Source organism: Durio zibethinus, chromosome 5, assembly GCF_047325235.1.
Source record: "Durio zibethinus cultivar Kanyao isolate XHJ-2024 chromosome 5, ASM4732523v1, whole genome shotgun sequence".
NCBI classification, from domain to species: domain Eukaryota; kingdom Viridiplantae; phylum Streptophyta; class Magnoliopsida; order Malvales; family Malvaceae; genus Durio; species Durio zibethinus.
The window spans coordinates 34,807,501-34,834,052 of NC_143166.1; the positions used below are offsets into that span (position 1 = coordinate 34,807,501).

General features: G+C 35.0%; 2 protein-coding genes and 1 pseudogene across 6 annotated transcripts in view; all 3 read right to left on the bottom strand.

Moving 5' to 3' along the window:
• LOC111282446 (ABC transporter C family member 12-like) overlaps positions 1 to 7,623 on the bottom strand; it is a 29,562-nt pseudogene extending 21,939 nt beyond the window's left edge. Inside the window, exon 1 of the transcript XR_016342436.1 lies at positions 7,588 to 7,623. The product of XR_016342436.1 is annotated as an ABC transporter C family member 12-like (transcript). The remainder of the gene's footprint in view (positions 1 to 7,587) is intronic.
• Positions 7,624 to 8,885: 1,262 nt separating this feature from the next.
• LOC149518990 (uncharacterized) lies at positions 8,886 to 11,009 on the bottom strand. The gene is made up of 5 exons (XM_089761402.1): positions 10,486 to 11,009; positions 10,235 to 10,360; positions 10,036 to 10,116; positions 9,103 to 9,227; positions 8,886 to 9,021 (listed from the first exon to the last, which is right to left on the bottom strand). Exons 1-5 carry the CDS (start codon positions 10,511 to 10,513, stop codon positions 8,902 to 8,904), a joined length of 480 nt encoding a protein of 159 aa, XP_089617528.1. The 5' UTR covers positions 10,514 to 11,009; the 3' UTR covers positions 8,886 to 8,901.
• Positions 11,010 to 11,089: 80 nt separating this feature from the next.
• LOC111283214 (ABC transporter C family member 2-like) lies at positions 11,090 to 26,324 on the bottom strand. Of its 4 annotated transcripts, XM_089761393.1 has the most exons (30): positions 26,114 to 26,312; positions 25,985 to 26,014; positions 25,749 to 25,856; positions 25,189 to 25,606; positions 24,028 to 24,206; positions 23,816 to 23,855; positions 23,465 to 23,621; positions 22,910 to 23,024; positions 22,746 to 22,826; positions 22,516 to 22,540; positions 21,833 to 21,889; positions 21,144 to 21,209; positions 20,977 to 21,051; positions 19,787 to 19,894; positions 19,223 to 19,357; positions 18,914 to 19,020; positions 18,700 to 18,793; positions 17,889 to 18,056; positions 17,504 to 17,644; positions 16,866 to 17,066; positions 16,482 to 16,580; positions 16,225 to 16,377; positions 15,149 to 15,534; positions 14,398 to 14,578; positions 13,873 to 14,196; positions 12,899 to 13,655; positions 12,506 to 12,627; positions 12,111 to 12,356; positions 11,543 to 11,969; positions 11,090 to 11,437 (listed from the first exon to the last, which is right to left on the bottom strand). In XM_089761393.1, exons 4-30 carry the CDS (start codon positions 25,519 to 25,521, stop codon positions 11,334 to 11,336), a joined length of 4,881 nt encoding a protein of 1,626 aa, XP_089617519.1. In that variant the 5' UTR covers positions 25,522 to 25,606; positions 25,749 to 25,856; positions 25,985 to 26,014; positions 26,114 to 26,312; the 3' UTR covers positions 11,090 to 11,333. The 4 variants fall into 4 exon arrangements, with proteins under 4 accessions (XP_089617519.1, XP_022727400.2, XP_022727399.2 ...); XM_022871665.2 differs by lacking the exons at positions 25,749 to 25,856; positions 25,985 to 26,014 and having other exon boundaries at positions 26,114 to 26,324; XM_022871664.2 differs by lacking the exons at positions 25,749 to 25,856; positions 25,985 to 26,014 and having other exon boundaries at positions 26,127 to 26,312.
• Between the last annotated feature and the right edge of the window lie 228 nt (positions 26,325 to 26,552).

Below are 26,552 nucleotides of genomic sequence, written 5' to 3' on the forward strand. Positions count from 1 at the left end.
TATTAAATCTGAAACTGAAACTTGTACGCCGACTAGTGACCTTGACATTCCTATTGCATTAAGAAAAAGTGTGAGATCATGTACACGGTACCTTATCTGCAAGTACATCTCATATGATAGGCTAAATTCAAACTTTCGAGCTTTTACTACTAATCTTGACAATGTGCACATTTCAAAATATATTCAAGAAGCCCTCAGTGAACTAGATTGGAAGGCAACAATTTTTGAAGAAATCAACGCACTAAAGAAAAATGCGACATGAAAAATTTCATATTTGCCCAAAGGAAAAAACCTAGTTTGATGTAAATGGATCTCCACAATAAAGCACAATGTAGATGGAAGTATAAACAAGTTCAAAGCTAGACTTGTTCCAAAGGGGTTTACTCAATCTTATGGGATAAACTATAAGGAGACATTTGCTCCAGTAGCCAAACTCAATTCAATTAGAGTTCTACTGTCACTAGCAACCAACTTGGATTGGCCTTTCCACCAACTTGATATCAAGAATGTATTCTTAAACGATGACTTGGAAGAGGATATCTACATGGAAATTCCCCCTAGTTTCAAAAGGTAAGACAACATGGGCAAAGTGTGCAAACTACGAAAATCTTTGTATGGACTTAAATAGTCTCATTGGGCTTGGTTTGAACAGTTAACCAAGGCAATAAAGAGGTATGGATTCTTTCACTATCAATCCGACTATACCATGTTTGTTAAGTTCAGTAATGAAAGAAAAAGAGTTATTCTTATTGTGTATGTGGATGATATCATAATCGCCAGAGACCACAAAGAAGGAATAGATTATTTGAAAAAACTCATTGCAAAGGAGTTTGAAATAAAAGACTTGGGATTTCTTAAATATTTTTTTGGGATGGAAATGGCTCGGTCTAAAAATAGAATATCAATGTTTCCGTGTAAATATGTGCTTGATCTATTCAAAGAAACTAGCATAATTGGATGCAAACCTGCAAATACACCCATAGACTCAACTAATAAAATTGGAAGTGAAAATGGAAGTTCGCTCACAAACAAAGGGCAATACCAAAAACTAGTTGGAAAGCTTATTTACCTCGCCCACACACGACCTGATATCGGGTTTGCAATAGGGATGGTGCGTAGATACATGAATAATCCAAGCAAAGAGCATTCAAGGCTCTTTATTGCATCTTACAGTACTTAAAAAAGAGTCCTAGTGAAGGGCTATATTTTAAGAAGTCAATGGACAAGAAAGTTAAAGTGTACACAGATGCTAACTAGGCTATATTAGTAACAGATAGAAGGTCCACTACTGGATATTGCAATTATGTTTGGGGCAGTTTGGTCACTTGGAGAAGTAAAAAGCAAGCTGTTGTAGCTAGGAGCAATGTTAAGGTCGAGTTTAGAGCAATATCCTATGGTATTTGTGAAGGAATTTGGTTGATGAGGTTACTTGGAGAATTAAAAGTTTAGACTTTGATATCTATGACACTTTTTTGTGACAATAAGGCCATTATAAGTATTGCCAAAAATCCTATTTATCATGATATGACCAAACACATAAAACTAGACCGACATTTCATAAAGGAAAAGATAAAAAATGGGTAGGTCAAACTAGTCTATATCCCTACAAGTTCACAAATTACAGATATTTTGACTAAAGTTCTTCCTAGAAGCATTTTTGACTAATTGAAATCCAAGCAGAGTATGATTAACATTCATAACCCAACTTGAAAGGAAGTGTAAAAATATGATTCTCCTACATTAATGCAGCTTGATTTCTTAATTTATTTTAGGAATATTTCTTATTTACTCTTTTGATTTAGTCAACTATTCTGATTGTCAAGTTTTTATGGATTTGTTTCTATTTTAGAATAGAATAAGTCTCCTTTCTTTTATTATTTTTTGTTTTTTGTTTCATGTAAGTTGTTTCCTAATAAAGAACTTCACTGTTCCTATTTTTTAGATGTGCTCCTTCATTTTAGATAGAATAAGAAGAAATAAAGACAATTGTTCTTTAAGTTTTCTATAATATATATATATATATTGTGAGAAAACACTTATTTACAGCTGGTTGTAATCTTGTAATCTGTATATTTATATTTGTATCTCTAGAATTAAGTGTTTGTATCCTTAGAATTAAGGACAAAAAATTAGGATAGACAATCCCTCAATTATAGGATTAGTTTTTTAGGAAGATTTAGTTTCCTAGTTTAACCCTTAGTTAGTTGTATATAAACCTAAGGTTCTTGTATAATTATATATGAGCAATTTTTCAATATACATTCAGTTTTCACACTAATTTATTTCTTAGTTTTTTCACATGGTATCAGAGCTTTAGGCTTTTCTTGAGAAGCAAAATTTTCAGCCTTCATTGCTGACTTCTATTTTAAGCCTTCATTGCTGAATCCTTTCAAAGAAAGATATCACTACCACCTAATTTGAGGAAATGTCAACTAGGAAAATCACTGGAGTACTACAGATGTCTCAGAAACAATGAGAGTTCGACAAGGAAGAGATTGAAAAACTGATAAACTTATTGAAAATCCTTGAAAAGCTTACTGTGGTATGTTCCTTGGGTAATGTCTCTAGTTCAGGTAAAGCTTCTGGTTCTCATGAATTAAATATCTCAGTTAAGCCTATTATAAGTTCTTGGGTCATGACTCTGGAGCTACAGACCATATGACACATTTCTCACACAAGTTTAGTACATATACCCTGTGTCCTAGTAATAAAAAAATTGTTGGTGCAGATGGTTCACTTACCACAGTGGCAGGATTAGAAAATGTTCAAGTTAATCCCTCGTTTGTTCTAAAAAATGTTCATGTTCCTGGATTGTCTACTAATATGATATCTATATAAAAACTTACCAGATATATGAACAGCAAAGTGACTTTTTATCCTGCTTATTATGAATTTCAGGACCAGAGTTCAGGGAAGATGAGTGGACTTACTAAGGAGAATAATGAACTATACTATCTTGAGACATCACATAACACAAATAATATCAAGAATAGTTTACCTTTGTCATTTCTTTCTGAAAAATCTTGCAATAAAGAAAAAATCTAGCTTTATCATTTTCTTCTTGGACATCCTTTTTTTGAAACCTTGAGAAACATGTTTCCTTCTTTGTTCAAAGGATTAAATGTCGAAGATTTTCATTGTGATGTTTGCGAACTTGCAAAGCATAGAGGTGTGTTTTTTTCAATTAGTAACAAAAGAAGTTCTATTCCCTTTTACTTGATTCATAGTGACATTTGGGGTCCTTCTACAATCTTAATATTTTTGGTGCAAGATGGTTTGTTTCATTCATAGATGATTGTACCAGGGTCTCTTGGGTTTTTTTACTTAAATCCAAATCAGATGTGAATAGTGTGTTTTTAATCTTCCAAAACATGATCCAAAATCAATTTGGAGTGAGAATCAAGAGATTTAGGTCTGATAATGCAAGAGACTACTTCAACCAAAGTCTATCCACTTATTTTCAAAACGAGGGGATTATCCATGAGTCATCTTGTATTAATACTCCACAACAAAATGGAGTGACAGAGAGAAAAAATAGCCATTTACTAGCCACAACCCGAGCCTTTCTTTTTCAAGAAAATGTACCTAAATCTTATTGGGGGGAAGCTGTTCTCACTGCCACACACATTATAAATAAGTTACCTTCAAGGGTTTTGGGATTTAAAACTCCTATGAAACTACTCTCACAATTTTATCACAACCTTAATACCACAAACAATCTCACACCTAGGATATTTGATTGTACATCATTTGTTCATGTTCACAATCATAACAGGGAAAAGTTGGATCCAAGAGCGATTAAGTGTATTTTTGTGGGGTATTCCTCAACTCAAAAAAGATATAAGTGCTATCATCCTCCTACCAAAAAATTCTATGTGTCTGCAGATACCATTTTTAAAGAAAGTAAACCATTTTTTACTCAACCTTATCTTCAGGGGGAGACTTCATTTATGGAAGATAAGGATAAAAACTTCTTTTTGCTTGATCTATCCCCTTCTTTAACATTTCCATACATTAATTCTTCTGAGTCGAAACCTATTTCTGCTGAGCCCAAGTCAAATACTGAATTTGAGTCTGAACCCATTCCAAATATAGAAGATGTGACAAAGGATAATATTGTTCTTGATTCTATGAAGGAATTAAAGGTGTACTCAAGAAGAAAAGTTTCAGATCCTGAACCAATGCCAGTCCAAGAACCTGATCCTAACTCTGAAAATGAGGTAACTACAGTTTTTGACTCTGTTTCTCAAAATGAGCATAAATCTCCTAAAACTATAACTAGTGATTATGATCTACCTATTGCCATTAGGAAAGGAACTAGAGAATGTACTAAGCATCCACTATACCCAATCTCTAATTTTGTGTCATTTGAAAATTTCTCATCATCCTACAAAAATTTTTTTGTGAGCCTAAACACTATTTTTATTCCAACTACATTATCCGAGGCATTATCCAGTGAGAAATGAAGGCAAGCCATGAAAATAAAAATGGAGGCTTTAGAGAAAAATCAGACATGGGAACTGGTAGAATTGCCTAAAAGAAAAAATTCAGTGGGGTGTAAATGGGTTTTCACTGTAAAATACAAGGCAGATGGTATTGTTGAAAGGTATAAAGCCAGGTTAGTAGCTAAGGGCTACACTCAAACCTATGGAGTGGATTATCAAGAAACCTTTGCTCCAGTTGTCAAGATGAATACAGTTAGGATTTTGTTATCATTGGCTGCAAATTACAATTGACAGCTTCAACAATTTGATATAAAGAATGCTTTTCTACATGGCGATTTGGAAGAAGAAATATATATGAAGGTTTCATCGGGATTTGGAGGTCATCTAGAAGCAAACAAAGTATGCAGGCTGAAAAAGGTTTTATATGGCCTTAAACAATCTCCTAGGACTTGGTTCGGGAGATTTGCCAAAGTGATGCTAGCAATGGGATATAAACAGAGTCAAGGAGATCACACATTGTTTATCAAGCACTCTGATTCAGGGAGAGTCACAGTTCTATTAGTGTATGTTGATGATATAATTGTAACTGGAGATGATGAAAAAGAGAGAGAATCTCTAAAACAATGTTTGGCTAGAGAATTTGAGATAAAAGAGTTAGGGAGATTGAAGTAGCTCACTCACGGCATGGTATCTTTATCTCACAACAGAAATATGTGATGGATCTTCTGAAGGAAACTGGGAAGCTCGCATGTAAACCTACAAATACCCCTATAGATTCTAATCATAAAATTGAAAAAGCTAATGAAGATGCTGTTGTAAATAGAGAGATGTACCAAAGATTAGTTGGAAGACTCATTTATCTCTCACATACTAGACCTGATATAGCATATACTGTGAGTGTGGTAAGTCAATTTATGCATAGTCCTAAAGAAGTGCACTTACAGGCTGTCTATCCTATATTGCACTATTTGAATGCCAATCCTTAGAGAGGTATCTTATTAAAAAAAAATTCGAGGCTAGTTCTAGAAGCCTATACAGATGTTGATTATGCAAGTTCAATAACTGATAGAAGATCCACCTCAGGCTACTGCACTTTCTTAGGTGGTAATCTTGTGACTTGGAGGAGTAAAAAACAGAATGTGGTGGCAAGATCAAGTGTTGAAGCAGAGTTCAGAGCAATGGCTCAAGGAATTTGTGAACTACAATGGTTAAAGATTATCCTAGAAGACTTGAAGATCAAGTGGAATGGACCAATGAGACTATTGTGATAACAAGTCTGCAATAAGTATTACACACAATCCCGTGCAACATTACAGAACAAAACACATTGAAGTAGACCAGCATTTCATAAAGGAGAAACTAGACAGTAGGTTGATTTGTACACCTTATGTATCAACCAAGGGTCAACTTGCAGATGTGTTGACTAAAGGTCTCAACAGTGCAACATTTCAAGAAATTATTTCCAAGCTGGGAATGGAAAACACTTATTCACCAGCTTGAGGGGGAGTGTGGGAAAACACTTATTTACAGCTGATTGTAATCTTGTAATCTATATATTTATATTTGTATCTCTAGAATTAAGTATTTGTATCCTTAGAATTAAGGACAAAAAATTAAGATAGACAATCCCTTAATTATAGGATTAGTTTTTTAGGAAGATTTAGTTTCCTAGTTTAACCCTTAGTTAGTTGTATATAGACCTAAGGTTCTTGTATAATTATATATGAGTAGTTTTTCAATAGACATTCAGTTTTCACACTGATTTATTTCTTAGTTTTTCCACATATATATTTACTCGTTCCACAATGTAGAACATCCCAAGACATGTACGTATTGCTGTCGGCCGTGACACCGATCACTGGTTCAAAGTCCAGCCAAGTCCTTAACTGGTTATAGTTCCATTTATATGGAGCTTTTCTACAAATAACCAGCTAGCCGGCAGCCATTTGAACCTTTTGAATTTGTAGTATCATGACCACTCAATCAGAGTACTTGAAATAATGTTGGCCTGCCTCTCGGGGCATATTTGTTCTCCTCTAGAAGTGGTTCATATTCTCATGGAAAAACTAAGAAATAAAACTGTGTAGAAAACTAAGAGAAAAACTGAATGTATATTGAAAAAACTGCTCATTAAGAATTATACAAGAACCTTAGGTTTATATATAACTAACTAGGGGTTAAACTAGGAAACTAAATCTTCTTAAAAAACTAATCATATAATTGAGGGATTGCCTATCCTAATTTTTTGTCCTTAATTTTAGGGATACAAATACTTAATTCTAGATATACAAATATAAATATACAGATTACAAGATTACAACCAGCTATAAATAAGTGTTTTCCCACAATTCTTCATCATCAAGAGACTCACTTTGTATCAAAATATATCCAGGAAAGGGATTGAGATTGGGAACATAAACAAATAGAAGAATCCCAAACAAAACCTACATTAGAAAACAAGCACAAATAAATGAAACAACTTTTAAATGCCTTGAAGACAAAAGCATTAAAAGTCTATGTTAAATAAAATGCCCAGGTTCTTCTGTCCCACATGATTTAAGCTTAGACTGCCCTAGCAAGTATTGGCATCTGACCAGGAGCTTGAACTTAATTACTTCAAATCCCAAGAAGTTATAAAGTCCTCGATAAACTGGGAGCATTCCGGACAAAACACTAGTCATGCCACTTAACACAGCTTAAATTTTCAGCCCACTCTCCTTTCAAGACCAAGCGTATTTTTGTCAATATATGACTTTCCAGTATAGCAAGTGTGAATAATGCTAATTTTTAACCCAAAAAATGGGGGAAGTGGGCTAAATGATGCTAAGTCATGTCAACCTAAAAGTAGGCATCTAAGCGGTCAAGGTGATGAATGTTTGGAAATGGTGATGTTAATGTTTCCAAAGGGGGGGTGTGGGAAAAGTGAGGAATAGATAGAGAGCTATGTCTCTCTATAACTTAGATTAATGTTTTATACATCATAACTTGCAAATGAACACAGCTTTTAGCCGGATTTCAAGGAGCTACATAAAATTAGCACAGGTAATATGGGACCAAAGCAAATATAAAAGCAGGTGAAGACCAATTTTATGGAGACACTGGAAAAAATAGAGTAGGATGAACGCAAATATACACAACACACCTGGCAGAAAACAATGCTGATGCTCAAATATAGTGCATAGCTGCACAAGCAAATAAACTTGTCAGTAAGAGAGTCCTGTTGACATATTTAGGAGTAGATTCCATCTGCTCAGGGCCCAAAAAAGGACTAAAATGCTTGAGAAAAGCCATTTCCTTTTAAGGTACTAGTCCACATCTCCAACTGACCAATCGTTCCCAAAAATGTGAAAAGGTTCTATATGATCCAAAGTAGTTTTCCATGGTCAAATTTCTTTAGTATAAAATTTTAGTAGTTAAAAGAGTCAATACGGCTGATGCTGGCTCTTCTACAAATACTGGTATTTGAAGATGAAAAAAAAGAAAAAAAAGGATAGACAGTCTACACCCTAATACATTATAATATATTACTCTTCCAATATTAGTACAACAACAAACTAAGCCTTATATCTCATAACTCTAGAGTCGGCTTACTCTTTTAGTGCTAGTAAGAAATTTTTTATTAGAGATCTATGAACGAACATTTACTAAATGATTCAATAATATTCATGGGATGAGGCACATAAAAGAACATGCATAACAGAAAAAGATCACAATTCATATATAAAAGTTTATTGTTCATATTACCTTGAACTTAGAATCAGCAATAACTCCCCCCCCCCCAACACACACACCCCAAATAAAAAGAAAAAGAGAAATGTTTATGATAATTTTTTTAAGAAACTTTTGGTAAATGAACCAAGTTGAGGAATGTGAGGAATCTAACCTACTGTACAAATCCTTCACAGGAAGAATGAGATTGAGCAGCACAGCATCCCTGAGCACAACATAAACAACACCAAAATGCACATACCACCGAAACTCATAAATGTAACTTTTTGTTTCCAGCCCTATCATAAAAAGCACAGAGCACCGAGCAGTAGACCCAATGATCAAAGAAGTTGCCTGCAAGAGAGTGAATTACAAAGAATATATAAGTTTACGCAAGCTGCTGCGTTGCACATAGCAGATAACTAATGGAATTGCGAGAACTAATGGTAACATCTAATCATCACCTTGAACCAAATAAAGGAAGTAAATTGGATGAAATAAGCAAATAAATTCAGCATAACGAGACCAGTGGTCTATTTTTTAAGCCATGATAGCAGCTATAATATTCCTCCAAAATTTTAACTTAAAAATTCGGAACTTATTTCAAACTAGTAACTATTAAAGTTTAGTAAAATGTTCAAGCGTATGAATTGTATTTGAAGATAAAGTCCAAATCACAAAGGCTACAAATAAGTACAGGGCCACCTTCTAGTTTGAACAGACTCACCTCATAGGGAGCAAGACCAGTCTATCCACTCAAATTAAGGATTGAAATACCCATCAACAACCTTGTTAATGGCTCAATGGTACAATAACCAGCCAACAGACGAAGTGTATAACTGTAGCATTTTGACATCGAAGAAAACCTCTGGACTTTGGAATTCTTCTTAATCAGCCATATTCAATAACAACAGAGGCCCAAAAGAACCAAGTGAGAAATGGAAATCACCAGTAAGTCAATAGCACAAGGGGTGTATGCGCCAAAAGCACCATCAACCAATTTTGTCCAAGCCGCATTTGCCACTGGTTTACAATACCACACCAAGGGTTCAAGCGCTGTCACAAGCCACCACCCTGAAAGAGAAAATTGATTAGACATTTACTCAACTCATCTTCTGATTCTCATGATAGAAAATAAAAAGAAAATTTTAAGCCTAGTTAATTGCTTACTAAAACACCGCACAATCTTTGCTCTTTAACACAATTTACTATCTGCATCAAAAACAAACCACACTCATGATTCAACATTAAAAAAAATTGTATTAAATTATAATTCTAGACATCCCAACATGAATCATACAGTACAAAAATATAAGATATAATAAAACCGAAAAGGTTAATTTGCAACTAAAATCACTTCTGAGCATACAAGAAGACATAACCATTTCAATTTATGATGTTTCAGAACCAACTCTGTAACTCATAAAAAAAAGTATCAAAGATTAAAGTTTCAACAACCATCCCATTTGAACAATAAAAAGTACGTAGACTAAGTGGACGACAAACTATTAAACTTGTTTCAGTTATAAGCAATATGAAATCCAAAAGCTCAGAATAGTCATTACACATTAATCTCTCTGAAACAAACAGAACAAGAACGAGAGCAACTAAGATTAATAGATACCTGTAGACTCTAGAACAGGGAATTGGAAATAACAGTATTGTTGTAGTTCAAAGGCTTAAAAAGTACTAAAACTATGAGATACCAATAGGCGAGAGATTCAAGAAACCAAAGATTCTGGAAGTGGGCATTGTTGCGATATTTCGAATACACGGTTGCTTATGTATTTATAGCTCCAAAGTAAGTCAGAGAATAATACGTAAGAGGCTTGTATTATTAGAAAAGGAAAGAGAACCCCACTGAGGTTTTACTCAGCGGCACCTGAGTTCCAATCTTTGGGGAAGCGCATGCTAAGGCAGTCCAGCTCGGGTTCCAGTCTACTTGTCCTTGTAAAGAAGTGGACTGTCGAGGACTCAAAATTCAAGTTAGTCTACCATATATAATATTTAATAAAAAAGAAAAAAAAAATTTGCGAGTGAGACGAGAAAATAGACGTTGGCCAGGAAGTGTCACGGCTTACCTGACACGCTTTTAGTATTATTATTAGCGAAACACAATGAGACGCAAAAGATTCTCGTCATTCTGTAATGGCAGCCATAAAAGAAAGATCTTTGTCTTTTGGGAGTCTTTCTTAAATCTTTCTTTACTAAAGTAAACGTTTTCATAAAAAAAAAAAAAAAAACAGACCGTAAACTTTCTTTTAAAGGAACAGTAAAAAGAAAAACGAAAATTCAATAGAGAATGAAGGATTAAGAATAAAGAAAGACCGACAATCTGATAGCTTTCTATGCTTCCTCATTTTTCCCTCCTTTTTCGAACCCCAACCAGAATGACTTTTTTTTTTCTCCTTTTCCTAACCCTAACCATGGAGAGCGAGATGTGAGATTTTGCGAATGAAATCATCGGGCTTAAATTACGAAATTTCTTTCTTCAATAGATGCTTGGTTGCCAAGTAAACTGAGCAGCACCCAACGTGTAGTTTTATAAATGGGCGCGCCTTGGTGCGTCAATCTTCCGGTTTCACATGCCACGTGGCAATTTTAAAACGTTCTGTAGGACTAAAATAACGACATATCGTAGACGGAGCGTTTGAAATTTCAATGAGTAAAGTGGGTCATTTTCGGCCCATATATCTAATCGGAATGACATGCCCGATGAGTTGTTATCTCTACGCTTCTCTTTTATCAGGCCCAAGTGGCCCAAATTTTATAATTATCCCTTCTAATTCTTTTCATTCTCCAAACGTTGGATTTTTTTTTTTTCCTACAAAAACAGTTTCAGTAAATTAAATTTAGTATAATTATTTTAACAATTCAATAAATTGTCTCCAGATTTTTCTCATTGCCAAAAATCAGAAGATAATAAACGCATCGGCTGATAAATTATAATGACAATTATAATTTTTATATATAAAGAAAAAAAAAAAGAAAAGTGGAACCATGTATACCTTAGCTCTTTTGGGCCCAACAGGGTAGCAAACTTTTGGGTCCAAGGTAAGATAGGGTTATCTTACAAAGTTTCATGATTAAACAACATCCATGCTGGAAAATTTTGGACAAATCAGATGCCATACTAAAAACGTATCCATATCCAGATATGGAGAGGAAAGAGATTGCAGTCTACATTTCTATTTGATCCCAGTCAATTGATCTGTCTTCCAAACTAAAATCTGATTCAGATTGATGAAGCCTGTTCCTTGCCAATCTACTCATTATAGCAAGACCTGAAGAAGGAAAACTTAGATTTATAAGATGATTGAAGAACAAACCAGAAATTATCCTTCCAAAACATAACTTTAAACCAGTTATATGGCATATTCCTTTTGTACCTTCAACCATTTTGTAAAGTGCTGAACACCATCCATCTTTAGAAATCTGGTACTGATCCAGCGACTCTTCGATTGTTTTGTCATGCTTCCCTTCCAGAACTCCCTGAAGAGTTATCACAGCATCCCTTGTTTTCTTGAGGATACTACCTTCATCTTCGATTTCCAAGCGAGTAAGGTCGTTTTGTGATGAAGTGAGGCTAACAGCAAGTGCAAACTGGGCAGCAGCTGCCCAACGAGAAGATGCAAGCCATTTCCTCTGCCTATCCAACTGCCTATTCTCTTCTCTGCCCAACCTGTCATCTCCTTTCCCTCCGAGTGCTAAACTACGCAAGTATTGGGCATTAGCAGCCCCAGTACTTTGAACCATCTTGGAGAAAGCACTTTCTTCATTTGACAATAGTTCCTCTGGCGTATCATATTCCAGAACCTGATGCGAAAATAAACACTGACGCATCAACCAAAAGTCAAACAGAAAAAAGAAAATAAACTAATGATGAATTTATTACACTTTGTATAGCTAAGAAATCTTTCAAGTTTAGCTAAAGAAACTTTAGAATTGTGTGTATACCCTGCCAGAATCAAGCAGAAGAATATGATCACTGTCAATTATCGTATTAAGTCGGTGAGCAATGATGAGCATGGTACATGATTTGAATTCTTCCCGAATAGTTTTCTGTATAAGGGCATCAGTTCTGACATCGACAGCTGCAGTTGCTTCATCAAGAACGAGTATCTTTGATCTCCTCAACAATGCACGAGCAAGACTTAGCAATTGCCTTTGACCAACACTAAAATTTTCCCCTGCCTCTGAAACCTGGAGAAGACACAAAATAAGAGTTCCATGGTTGTCAATGAAGGACTTCAACAACTATAAACACCTAAAAAATAAATCAGCAACTTTCCCAACAGCTGGAAGAAAGTTATTAGCAAACTGTCAAATAATTTCCATTAGAATACAAATACCTCAGCATCCAGACCAAGAGAATTCCTCCGAATGACATCTTTCAGGTGTGCTCTCTCTAAAGCCTCCCAAACGTCAGCATCATTATGTTCATTGAAAGGATCAAGATTAAATCTCACAGTTCCTGGCCAAAATCAAACAAAATATAAAAGGTGACATAAGATGCAGAGGCTAGAAATCAAGGACAATCTGGTAAAACGAAGATAAGTATGTTTACCAAAAAGACATCCATAGATTAGCTCCATTTTAGAAGTTAAACAGAAATTAGGGGAAAGAACAAGTATATTATGCAAAAAAGAGATAGAAAGGTTTAAGTCAAATCATAAGAGAAGTGTAGAAAAATTTACAATAAGCTCTCATTGAATAATAGTAATCTAGATTGTTGGTGGGCATACCAGAGAAAAGAACTGGTGATTGCGGTATAATGCCAAGTACTTTACGTAGGTCCATCAGTCCAAACTTTGCAATATCACAACCATCAATCAAGATCCTTCCTCTTTCCACCTCTACAATTCGAAACAAAGTATTTAACATGCTTGATTTTCCAGCCCCTGTCCTTCCAACTATCCCTACCTTGTCGCTAGGAGAAATTGTAAAAGACAACCCATGCAGGACTGGAGGAAGTTCAGGTCTGTAACGAAGGACAACATCCTCAAACTTGATGGATCCAGATGAAGGCCATCCAGGAGGAGGACGATTACTCTCAATAACAAGTGGAGCCTCTGAAGGCAACTCTATATATGTACCAACACGCTCCACTGCATTTAAACTATTTTCAGCCAAACTGGCAAGCCTGAGTACACCGGTCAATAAACTAGTAATGTTTAAAGCATAACTAAGAAGTAGACCCATAGTGGATGCATAAGCCTGCTGGCTCTCCGCTCTTCCATTTTGCATGACAGCAAAGGTTGCTGTCAACCAAATCATGAGCCCTCCCAAAGTTTCCAAACGAATTGCAAGCCAACGATTTGAGCTCATGTTCACAAGAGTGAACCTGATATTATTGTCCATGGATTTTCCATTTATGTCAGCCATGCGATCATAAGCTTTATATGCACGAATTGTAGACAGACCATTCAGTGCTTCTCCAAATTGTGCATATACAGGTGATCTAGTAATAGAATCTAAGCGCTTCACTTCACGTGCCGTGCTCTGCGGAATCCAACAAAATAATAATTACATGAGAAACATACAAACAGATACATCCAGTTGCAAAACCTCTATATGTTAAATTTTAGCTGTTAGTGAATGAAACTGTTAAAAAATCAAAAAGGTAAAAGAAAGGCACTTTCCACAAGAAAAGAGTTTATAGCTTTTAGGTTTAGAAAAGAAAATCAATAAATAAAAGATGAGGTCAAAGTTCATTTACCTGGTAGTATAAATAAGCAGCATAAAACAAAACCAAAAGTGGCATTATGGCCCACAAAGACATAGTGCTCACAATTCCTATCAAGACGAATGTAGAAAGGAGCTGCAACACTTGTCCCAAAAACATATTGACCAATAGAGCAACGTTTCGGTCAATGTCACGTAAATCCTTTGCAAACCTATTAATAATTCGTCCAAGAGGGTTGGTGTGGAAGAAGACCATTGGAGCTCTAAGTATGGAAGTAAGCATGGCATTATGCAACCTTCTGGCAGCGTAAAGACTTGATATGATTATCCAATATGAATTTACCAATGTCACCATGACCTGAAACAAAATATGGAAGAAAAACCAATATAAAACTGAGCTATGAAACCGGTAAAATTATTCACTAAAATGTGGTGATAATTTTCTGACAATAAAAATACTATTATTTATTGGAATACTAGGGAAAAAAACTTCAAAATATCTGTAAGAGGAACTTGTACACTGAAACTTAAAGCCGATTAGCTTCAAACAAACTCACACCTGACCAAATGAAATAAGTGAATAGATCAAATTGTAATAACCAGGTCCATGTGTTTTTGTAGTAGTTTGATCTGTCCAAGTACTCAGCCACGTGCTGCGTGAAACTCGTAATACTTCAGTTAGGACATAACAAGTGAAGAGCACCATTACCACCCAGAAACCTCCCAATGCATTCTTGTACCTGGAAAAGAAAAGAGAAAGGTACTGCATTCATTGAGCTTTTTTCTTTTCATTTCTTTTTTTCTTTTAACAAAAATCGAAAAGAAAAATTTCAGCATATATCACAGCAGGGATTGTTAAAAATCTATCTCTTCCTTCCTAATCACACATGATGGATGGCTTGCCAATTACCTAAACCACATTTAGTTAACATAACAAAACCATAAATGTGCTCACGGAATCCTCACTAACAAATCATAGGACCAAAACCACTATTAGACAACAGGAAAATTTTCATTGTTTCAAGTGTACTTCAATGAGATAGAAACTGAGGGGATTATAGCCATCAACAGGAGAATATGTTGTCGCCTTCCTTTTAAGCATAAAAGAAGAGGTGAAACGTTAGTGATTGAGAAGCTTAAGGGAAGTTGGAACACCATACTGTTCTCATTAGCTACATCTATCAGTCCACTACGGTAGAGCTGAGAAGATAGTTACAATAGAATTTGGTGAAAACAAAGATATGGTACTAGCACTGCAGACATGCGACAATGCAATTTGGAGAACAGAAGTGAAAATCAACATACTCTACCTCATTAAGACATTCCAACTAACAACTCCTGTTTCCCGTTCTTCCCGCTTAATGAGAACAGATTTGCCATCTTTTGATTTATTTGCTTGGCTTGCGCCTTCGGGTATGTCATTTGCTACCCCATTAGCAACAGGTTTAGAGGCCTTCTGATCAACTGTACCACTGTTCTCCTCTTCCTCCACATACTCTTCCATTTTTCCCGCATTCTCCATTAGCTTTTGGAACAGCAAACCATTATTAGAGAGATCCTCAAAAGTTCCTTCCTCTTTTACCATTCCTTCATGAACCAGGATAATTCTATCAACTTGTGAAAGGAAGTGCAGCTGGTTCGTGACAAGAACTCTTGTTTTGCCTCTCAGTACTCCCTTTACGCATTTATCAAAAACCTGAACATGATTGGTAGCAGAAATCAGGCCAATGCTACATCAAACTAGAACGCATACTAACATTACCAAATTTCTGATTACAAAAAAAAAAAAAAAAGGCTATAATAAATGAAGAATATTAATTTAAAAAAAAAAAAAGGAATAAAGATGGGATATGAAATTTTTTAAAAAAAGACTTAGATAAAATATGTAATACACAGTACCTCTTATAAAACAAGTTTTGTAAAATTATATGCATAGGCAATCAGATTTATGCAGTCATGTAGCAACATGGGAGATTTTTTTTTACTAATTTGATAGGGATGCATAGTTTGTCCTACTTGGTCCCACAATTTTAACATCATGTTGATATTAGGGACAAGGTCAAGATCCCGCTCTTTATTAACTTCAAAAAGTTATATAACTAAAAGAAAAGGTACCATGGGTATTAAACATGCAACAATAACAAGCAACATGGGTATTTTATAACATTGTTGTCCATCTGAGGCAATCTCCTGAGTAAGATCAAGAAAGACAAGGTTTATTTTACATAGCAATTATGTTGCTCATCACAAATAGAAGTACAAAGTAAGAACAATAAAGACAAGATTTATTTTACATAGCAATTATGTGCAATTATGTTGCTCATCACAAACAGAAGTACAAAGTAAGGAACAAAAAACCAACAAAATGCTTCTTCGAACCAGTTACCTGTCGAGCCACATGTGCATCCAGAGCACTCAAGGGGTCATCAAAAATGTACACATCTGAATTGGAATACACAGCCCTAGCCATGGAAACCCTTTGCTTCTGCCCACCACTAATATTAACACCTCTTTCACCAATCTCAGTAAGATCACCACCCTAACATAAAAGAAAGACAAATTATGAGATCAAAAACTGTTGAATAGACAGTGACTTCTGCCTATTCACTGCATCATCATGTTACAACTTTGTGAAACACTTACAGGCAATTGCTCAAGGTCATGCTGCAATGCAGTAATATCTATTGCCTTCTCATATCTTGCCAATTCGAAAGGAGATCCAAACAATATGTTATCACGCAACTGCAAGTATAAACTCCAAAGATCAATAACTCACATGGCAGCAATTGAACCTCTAACGTTTGGAGGGTATAGACTTTTCAGCATGTTAAGCAACAAAATCTAAGGTCACTAGACAAGCCATCTTAATCGTCTTGGAGGAGAATACATATACTTCTATCGCTTATTTCCATAAAACTCAACAATAAAGTATCAGGACTGACTACTAATAACTAAACAAGTCAGATAGCATGCCAGAAACATGCACAAGAACAAATAAAGATAAGAGGTAAGCAAGCCAAAACTTACAGTTGCATTGAAAATCCATGAAACTTGAGGAACATAAGCAACTGTTCCTCTGATAACAACACTAGCATCAGACATTGAAGGAAGCTCCCCAAGCATCGCAGATATAAGCGAGGTCTTTCCTTCACCAGTACTGCCAACTATTGCGACTAGGCTACCAACTGGTATATCCAAATTAATATTAGACAATGTGGGCCTCTCTGCCTGAAAGAGAAACAAGACTTTTATACAGTAAAAAATAAATGAAAGAGAACACTTGATCCTTTGCAATGTTATCAGGGACATAAAAAAAGATATAAAACATTCATCTAAAAAAACAATTTTTACATGAAAAAGGCAAAGGACACAAAGCAACATGCAGTGAAAAACTTTTGCATCTGTAGGACAGTACAAACAGAGCCAACGTTTCATTTCAACTAAATGGAAAAAATCAACAGATAAAAGTTGTATTCTTTAACAACCATCTTTAAGGTTCATGAGATATCATATCAAAATTTTAATGTAGCAGCTCTTAAATAAACAAGCAACTTAAGATTACAGAACAAGAATCAATTATAGACTAACTTAAACACATATGCTGTACATATTCATGCAAAGTACAGACTAAAAGGAAGCTTTAAAGTGAAAATTAAAAACTGGACCTTTGAATCCCATGAGAAAAAACCATCTTTTATTTGGATAGCTGGTAGCTCAGGATCAAAAGGAGGATTTGGTAGCAGAACTCTCTCTTCAGTCAAGAACAGCTCCTCCAGACGTTTTAGTGATACATTTGCATTTACCACCTGCAAAAACTACACCATCAGAAACCACGAAAAACAACACCACTAGTTTTGGTACATTCCCCCTTTCTTTGTACCAGAGGAATATACCACCTGTGAAAAGTAACAGAGCCACATACAGAAAATAAGCCATTCAAAGGGCAGAGAAACACAGATACATGTCCTATCTACTACCAAAAATGCCAGTTAAAATGCCAGTGCACTAAGTGGACTAGCATGGATACATGGAAGAGGTAAAGAAGATTACCTGAGTAATTATATTGGGAAGCATGAATAAGGGAAAACGAAGCACCGCAAAGAGAGAAAGAGATGTGAATGCCCTTGCAGGTGTCAAGTCACCTCCAAGCAAAGTAAACAAGCCAAATGAGACCACAGTCACCACAACTGGAATGCTATTCAATATAAAGCCATTACACTGCAAAGCAAGAGATAGAATCAGATGAAAAGAAAAGGAGTTGTTGAAATGATCATCTGCAAAACACCTATATCCACATCAACAACTACAAATACACCACAATTAGTCAATTTGATGACCCATGAAAAGCATGTATCATGCAGAACTCTACCCACATATTAGAAGCAAAGAAAACCTAGTTTGTAACATGTAACTCTCTCTTGAATAATCAAAAGTTCTACTTTTTTTGTTTTTCTTCATATATGTAAATTTTTATTAGACAATTCCAAAAGAAAGTGATAACCCACCCCATGCATGCAAGAATTCTACAAAAAAAAAAAAATGTTTCAGATGCTAGCATTTTTTTTTTCTAAAACAATCCATTGATCTAAAGTGTCGACAGTCATAAACGTTTGTGAAAGCAATAGCATGAAAACAAGCCATTTGCATGTACATTATGTTATGTTTTAAGCTGGACAAATGATGTTGCACGCAACATAGATGTGGACTCTGGTAATTAAATTAGCAATGAGACTAACATTTTTCTTCTAAATGATGTCATGCTTCAAAAACAGTGAGAGCACAGATATGTACATCATAGTCAAGTTAAGACTTCCACAAACAGAAAGAAAGAGAGAATTTGAAACATAAATCAGGGGACTACCGCTCCAAGAAGGGATGCTTTGCGGAACCATGACAACTCGTCATTCCGGACATTTTGAACTTTAGACTGGAAACTGTTCTCCCATGCATAACACCTGAGACATTTCCAACATAAAGTCAAAATCCAAAACTAACCAACAAATTCTACACTCAAAAGCTCTATAAAAAAAACCTTGAAAAAAAAATGAAACAGTTTTTTCTGAAACAAATCATACTTTACAGTGTCCATTGCAGCCAATATTTCATTCATGAGGCCTATTCTCTTATCTGTATGCTGTAAGCCCTCTTTAGACAATTTTTGCATTCTGCTTATAACTACTGTCTGTTCGCAAAAGAACAAAAAGAGAGTAAGTAATACAGAAAACGAGGACAATCAAATGCAGGACAACTAAGTAATGCATTATAAGTTTAACACCACATAACCCTTTCAATTTAAGGAATAAAAAGTGCAACATCCACTATGAAATTAATAATTTATCTTAAAGAAATAAAACGAGAAAAGTTAAGGGACCAAAAACACATACTTGCACCGGGAACAGAAGGACTAGCATTAATGCACCAAGAAGTGAAGCAACACCTAACTGCTGATAAAGAAGGACCATTGCAAAAGTAATACGAAATGGAGCTGACCATAAAGTGTGAAGCGATTGAGATATTTGCTGCCAAAAGAAAAAGAATGAATACTTCATTAGACAGAAAAAGCTGAAAAGAAATAAACAAAATGCACTGACTTGTTTTCAAATCAGAGTTTTGCCCTTTTTTCCCCATAGACAATAACAACCAGAATCTAAATGGAAAGTCATTATAAACTTTGAAAAAGGAAGGACCCAACGCAAAAGAGATAAACTTAAAACAAGGAAAACTAGTATAGTAGATGCTTAGGGATATTATTCAGGTGAAGAGAGAAGGAAAAACCAACAAAAATAAAGAGGACAGTGCACTTCTAACAGCTACTAGAGTACATGCTTAGAAGAAACAGAAGACTGCACGGAATCCCATTTCACATCATAGAAAGTCAAACTAATTTCAGCAATATCACCCATAAAAATGTTAGATACACATAAAGATATAGTAATGAAAAACCATGCCTGAAGTGCTTCAGCATCAGTTGTCATCAAGTTGGTTATTTTCCCAGAAGCAAACTTCTTGCGGCCCTCATGAGTAAGCCTAAGAGATTTGCGGAATATGGCAGCAACCTACAGATGACAAGAGTAACTTCAGGAAATTTTAACGCTGACACAAAGCTAAGAGTAAAGTTTCTACAACAAACAGGTCGCAGTTTCCATAGTACAAGGCTCTTTTAAAGATGAGTCATCTAATCATTATTTAACATGCATCCAGAATTATGAAACAAAACTATAGTTGAATAAGGGGCAAGAACTAGTAGTGCTCACAACCTACAATTACACTGAAATAATATGAAGCTCAAAGATCTCATTAAGATTTACACTTGTAGCAAGAATTTTAAGTCATATAATTTATAACTAGCAAAGCTAAACTAATTAGTAACTTAACATGAAATCAGAATTATGAAACAGAAAGCAATAGGTTCTTAAAAACCAATAGCAATACTGCTAGCAACCTTCAATTATAACAAACGATACACGATTCAAAGGTATCAAATAAGATATACTCTGCTAGCAACAATTTAAGTCATATGATCCAAAACCAATACTTCTTAGCTTAGTTGCGAATAGACCAAGCTCAGAATAATGTAACTATGATGATCTTTAATACTCCTTCATTGGCTTAAAACCAGGACAGTGCCTCTCAAGGTCACATTAAATATCTCCAAGGGGAGAATGATAAGAAAAATTCTGGCAACAGAAGCAACCACATGAATGCAAACAAGAAGCAGATAATTTCACCAGCCTAAAAATAAATAAGCTTAGCCATACACACCAAATCTTCCATGAAAGAAAACTCCACATGTAGAAAGCTAAAACCAAGATAAATAACCTAGATATGCAAACAAGAAGCAGATAACCAGCCTAAAAATAAATAAGCAAAGCTACGCACGACAAATCTTCCAGAAAAGAAAAACTCCAAATGTAGAAAGCTAACACCAAGGCAAATAACGTAGAAAATGAAAGATTCAAAAGTAATAAGAATGTAAGATCATTATCAATGAGACAAAAGGTTCTCTCAGCCAGCCCTTCAACAGCATCTCCCACACATGAAGTAAACAAAAGGAAAAGAAATAAATAAGCTTGTTGATATTCCAATTGACAAGCAAAACTGAATAAAAAAACTGTTTCCAAGATAAAGACAAGTTTACCAAAGTTGATCTCAGCCGAAATCCAACACGCATGACATTCTGAAAATATTGAGCTTCACATAACACACCAAGGGCCTGAAACAAGTTTCAACCAATCACATTCCATGTGCATTCTCATTAAAAAAGCAACCAGAACCTCTAATGTAAACAAAATACTAATTTCATACCACTCCAACAAAAATTGAGAAGGCATAGATGTAACCAATCCAAGCTGAATCATCTTGTTGCATGGACTGCAGGCGGTTTATTAAACAAATAAGTGAAAATATTTGGTGATAAAGAAAAAGGACAAAGTCAACTATAGAAATGTGTATTAGAGCATGTGTTAGTCAGCCAATAGTAAGAGAAAACAGTAGATCTCTTAGTGATGAATGCTTCTTTTACCATGGTCCCTGAATAACATGGTCTCTCCATAATTTACCTTTTTCATATTAACTTTTGTCATATACTTAGAATGAGTCAAGCAAGAATATTAACTTTAAGAACATAATATAAATATAAAAGTACTGCCAGATAACTTTTTTCATATACTTAGAACAAGTCAAGCAAGAATGTTAACTTTAAGAACATAATATAAATATAAAAGTACTGCCAGATTTAGAAGAATAAATCAAAATACCCACAAAAAGACATATGAAAATATTGCAATCATGAAGTTTAAATCCACAACAGGGATATCCAAACTGAACAAAGAACACTGATTCTTTTTACTTTTTGCACTAGAGATTAAGGGCAGCTTTCACTTATTAAAGGAACGAGACAAGCTTAGTTTTTCAGTGAACAACAGCAATTCCTTTTGCTAAAAAGAACTCGGTTGCAACAAATATAAAACAAAGCAAAGATATGAGTGGCAAACCTGTAGCAGGCGATTCAATATAAGTGGCCCCACAAATTGAGAAAGATCATTGCCAATCTACATATTGAGAGAACACTTAACCAGGTTTAATGGAGAAAATATTAGGGGTAATTCAATTGCATAGCACACATAATAGCATTAGTCCAATTGAGAAACACCGCAAAAATTAACAAAGGAAGATGTTGTAAAAAATGACATGACTAAAACATAGAAAACACAACATTCCATTAAAAGTTCTATAATGGAAGACCATCGATTTCAATTTCTTTGGAGGGGATAAACACCCTAGTACGCAGCTTGGGTTTTGTACCCTGCCTGCAGGTCACTACCTCACCTTACAGTGGAGTATACAATCATTAGGCCCTGAAAATAGACAAGCCTATCTGATGTTGATGCACATGCAGAAAATGCTTGAAGGGTCGAAGTCGATACTTTCAAGACACACAAAGCACATGCATTAGGTTTATCCAAAATTTTCCAGATAATTTATAACTCATAGCAACAATTTATACTAAAAGTTCCATGAATAAAAGGCTGAAAACAATAATTAAATCTAGAAATTTCCAGAAACATAGGTGGTAAACAATTTGCAATAGCATTAAAGATGTTACAATATTATGCCTCTCCAAGAATCAAATTAATTTTCCAAAGAATAAATGCAACATTTAAGATGAGTTCATTACCTTCCAGAAGCCTGCCCACCAAAACCTAAAAACAAAAGGAGGAGAATTAGATAAAGATGAAGATAGTGACAAACTTTTCACCATACTCACTGCTATTTATCTAATTACTTGTTGTCTTCTCTTTTTTCTTCAAAATAGCTTGTGGAATACCATCAAAAGAGAGGCGTGTGCTAACTAAAGTCATATAACCAAATATGAAAAGAGACATAATTAAGGCTATATTTTATTACCTTCCCCCAAGGCTACTATTGAATGCTCTTAAAAGCCATGGTTTGGGCCTTCGCGATTCTTCAGCCCAACATTTCTGAAACCTACAAAGCAAGAAACAGATATCATACATCCTTACAGCATAAATATTTAAGAATTGAAATATAACTAGAAAGCCAGCACATACTTGTTGTTTAGTGTTTCAGTCTGATCCCAAGTATCTAACTTCCAGACATCCTTCTCTGTGATAGGTCTTTTACAGCCTTGCTTCATGAGGGGACTCATCCATGAAAAAAATATTCCTAGCAAAAGGGAAACAAAGACAAGAGAATTAGAAACGAAACACATGTAGAAATTTTATTCATAAATTCTCAAGAGAGACCTTTGGATAGCATTTGCACCATGACATGATTAGGGCTAGGAGGAAAAGAAATGGGAAATGATCACTAGAATGATCATCCTTATATCCATTTTTCCATCACAGTAATTTCAAAGTTAAACAGCGATGAGCACATGGAATTCCCGTTTCAATTAAACAAGTGATGTCATCATATATTAAAAGTTAAAATTACTCATCATGAGTGTGCAATAATGGCTGAACTGTAATATTTAGACCGACCATGGCAGCATAAAATTTACAATTTCTCCTTTTTGAGAATAAGAATTTATCTTAACCACCATATAATGTTAATTAAGGGCTCAACACTAGGCATCAAAGACAAGTACAGAAAGATATACATACTGGAAAAGATATTAACATGCCTCTCAGGACATATTTGATCTCCACCAGGAAGTTCTTCATATTCACCATCATCCACAAATTGAGTCCCCATTGGGGTATAACCAGTATAAGGATCCAAATCAGGAACATACACCAGCAAGAGTATCCCAAACAAAGCCTAAACCAAAACATCAGCCTACCTTTAAGAGTGTTATCAGAAAGGGAAACAAAATATCAAACAATTCAAATTGATGCAATGTAATTATTGCATCACCAACCATGTTATTATTATTCTCAGGCCTCTCAGCCAAACTCATCATTGTCCCTAACAAAAGTCTTTTGAGTATAGAAAAGAAATGTATGATAACATACCTGAATTAAGACCTCACTCAAGTACAAATACAGGACGGAGCTGCACAAGTATAACATAAATGCAAGTTTATCTGGGCGAACTGTAATTTTTTTCATCAAATATGAAATTTAAAATACTGTAGTTGAGGTAAAGGAGGAACAAGAGTTTCAATACAAGAAGAGGTCATCTTAATCCAACGCAAAATCACATTAAGCAACCAAGAGAAACATACCTATTGTAAAACTCCCTTACTGAAAGAATGAGATTGAGCATCACCGCATCCCCTACCAAGGTATAAATGAGGCCAAATCTGACAAACCATCGAAATTCACGAATATAGACTTTAGTCTCCACACCAATCATGACCAAAATAGAGCACCATGTCAGAGCTTCCACAATCAAAGAAACAATCTGCACAAATATGATCTGCATTAGCTTACTGGACAAGATTAAATATGGTAACAGCAAACTGCCCAAGCATTCTGAAAGTAATCATGGTTCAGGCAAAGTGAGATACAGAAGCAATTACAACAGGATTAACTAAAGAAGTTTTAATAGACAAAATCAAGTCCTTGAAGAAAACTTCTTCACCTTAAAATGAATAGAGAGTCATGGCCTTAAGTGTTAAGAATCCTGAAATCTACAAAATCTTTGTTAACAATGAATTTTCCATCCAAAATTCCTCAGTTCTTTAGAGATAATATACTTTCATCAAGGGTAGTAATGTTCCTGAATAACAAACTGAAAGGGGCTAGTCCCAAAAAGAACAAAGAATAGCACTAGAATCTCGAAAGACTCATGAAAATAATCAATGAAACAATTCAGACTAGCGCACATCCTTTTTCTTCCAGAATGTACATAAAAAGCTTAGAACATTACAATGCCAATTGCCATGAGCCATATAGCAGCATTCAGATGCAGAAAACATCTTTATCCACCACAAGAGTTCAATTTTTCGAATGCTTCTCCAACCCGGAAAAGTGATAGTTAGATAGAATAGCCATCTGTAAAATAAACTATACTATAAACGACATTCCACTGCAAAAATGTATTTGATACTTGTTCCAGTAACATTATAGAAAATAGATTAAAGCATCTTTGCCCACCCTACTTTATGGAGTTTCTTCCCTATCTTATGGGAAGAAAGATTTGTATTCATGCTCACCAAATGCAGCTCAATTGCTATCATTTTATTCCATCCTTCAATAGGAATGAAATCATTTACACAAAAATATAACCCAATTTCACACAAAATTTGAAGCCATTTCATATCAATTCAAACTATTCATCCAAGGAGTAACGTACAACAAAACATAGACACATCCAAAATATCATCAAAGCCTATAAAAACTAATAAATAAATGATTAGGCACCATAAGGCTGAAAAACCTACCTCAAATGGAGCAAGACCAGGCAGTCCATCCAAATTTAAAACTGAAATCCCCATGATCAACCTGAACAAAGGCTCAGCAGTAGAATAAGCAGCCAACAGACCCAGCATATAATTATAATATTTGGACCTCAGACAGAACCGTTGAGCTTTGAAATCGTTCTTGATCAGCCATATCCGATAGAAACAAAGACCCAACAACACCAGATGAGATATAGTGATGACCAGAGAATCAGTTGCACAAGGCGTGTATGCACCAAAGGCATTAGACACTGCCCTTTTCCATACCCCATCAGCCAGTGGTCTACAGAACCAAATCAATGGCTCAAAAGCCATTGTTCTCTTGTTGCTGCTTCACACAACTCTCTTCACATAAAAGTATAAATTCCTCCACCCTCTTATATTTTACTCATCGCTTTGCCTGCAATAAATTTAAATTAAATTAGCCTTACATAAAGAAAATCAAAATATAAAGCGTTAAGAGTATTCCTCTTCCTTTTTTTTTTGCTCTTTGTTAACACTTTAATGTGGCGTTGACATTCAAATATTAAAGTCTTTTTTACCATGTTTTCTCAGTACCCAAACACAAACAAGTGCCCAACAAGAAGTAGAAACAAATCTTCTTCGTTTCTATCGAGGACTAAGAAAAGCATATCAGACAAAACCCAAAGCTGTAAAAAAAAAAAAATTTGTGGCCAAAACAATTTAAAAAAAGAAAAAGAAAAAACCAAAATCATTATATTAAAAATAATCAAAATTTGAAGAAATCCATAAGAAGAAGAGTGAAAAACAAACATACCTGCAACTCAAGGTTCTAGTTAAAAGAAAGCTTCAAAAATATGAACAAGACAAATTCGTAGAATTAAAAAAGAGAGAGAACAAAAGGAAATGGATGTCTGGTATTTCTAAAGTGAACAAAAAAGCTTACAAGTTTTACGTACAAATTCTCGTGCTCTTTCTTTTTTCGCTCTCCTTTTCAGTTGTGGTAGAGAAGGGAATCAGATTCGCTCCTCGTTACTCGTTAGTCCAAATATAATATCGAGGAATTTAAAAAAAATGGAAAAAATGGGTTTCTTGCGACGAGGGTGATCTGCGTCACGGTTTACGAGGTGTTTATTCTGAAAAAGTGAGGGCAGTGGAAAATTCTGCCTAATTATTGAGACAATAATTTATGAAGCAGAAAGTCCACAACTTTTGGATTTTGGACGATCTAGGACATCGGAAATGTTTTTTTTTGCCTTCAGTTTTATTAAGTAGGTGGGTGAGGGAGAAGACATTCTTGTCTTTTCACAATGTGGATTCGATTCCTTTGACTTGGTCTCATCCAAGTCTAAAAGGTAAACTTCATTACTAACCATGTACATTAA

Excerpts from the sequence above, each read along its gene's own strand:
- LOC111283214 (XM_022871665.2), bottom strand. The coding sequence starts at position 25,521 with ATGGCTTTTGAGCCATTGATTTGGTTCTGTAGACCACTGGCTGATGGG. Across the intron at positions 23,856-24,027 it reads GTAAGGGAGTTTTACAATAG|CTCCGTCCTGTATTTGTACT; the intron begins GTATGTTTCTCT and ends ATACTTGTGCAG. Across the intron at positions 14,579-15,148 it reads AGTTGGAATGTCTTAATGAG|GTACAAGAATGCATTGGGAG; the intron begins GTAGAGTATGTT and ends TTTCTTTTCCAG.
- LOC149518990 (XM_089761402.1), bottom strand. The coding sequence starts at position 10,513 with ATGAGGAAGCATAGAAAGCTATCAGATT. Across the intron at positions 10,117-10,234 it reads TAATACTAAAAGCGTGTCAG|TCCACTTCTTTACAAGGACA; the intron begins GTAAGCCGTGAC and ends AGTCCTCGACAG. Across the intron at positions 9,228-10,035 it reads CCCCAAAGATTGGAACTCAG|GGTGGTGGCTTGTGACAGCG; the intron begins GTGCCGCTGAGT and ends TTTCTCTTTCAG.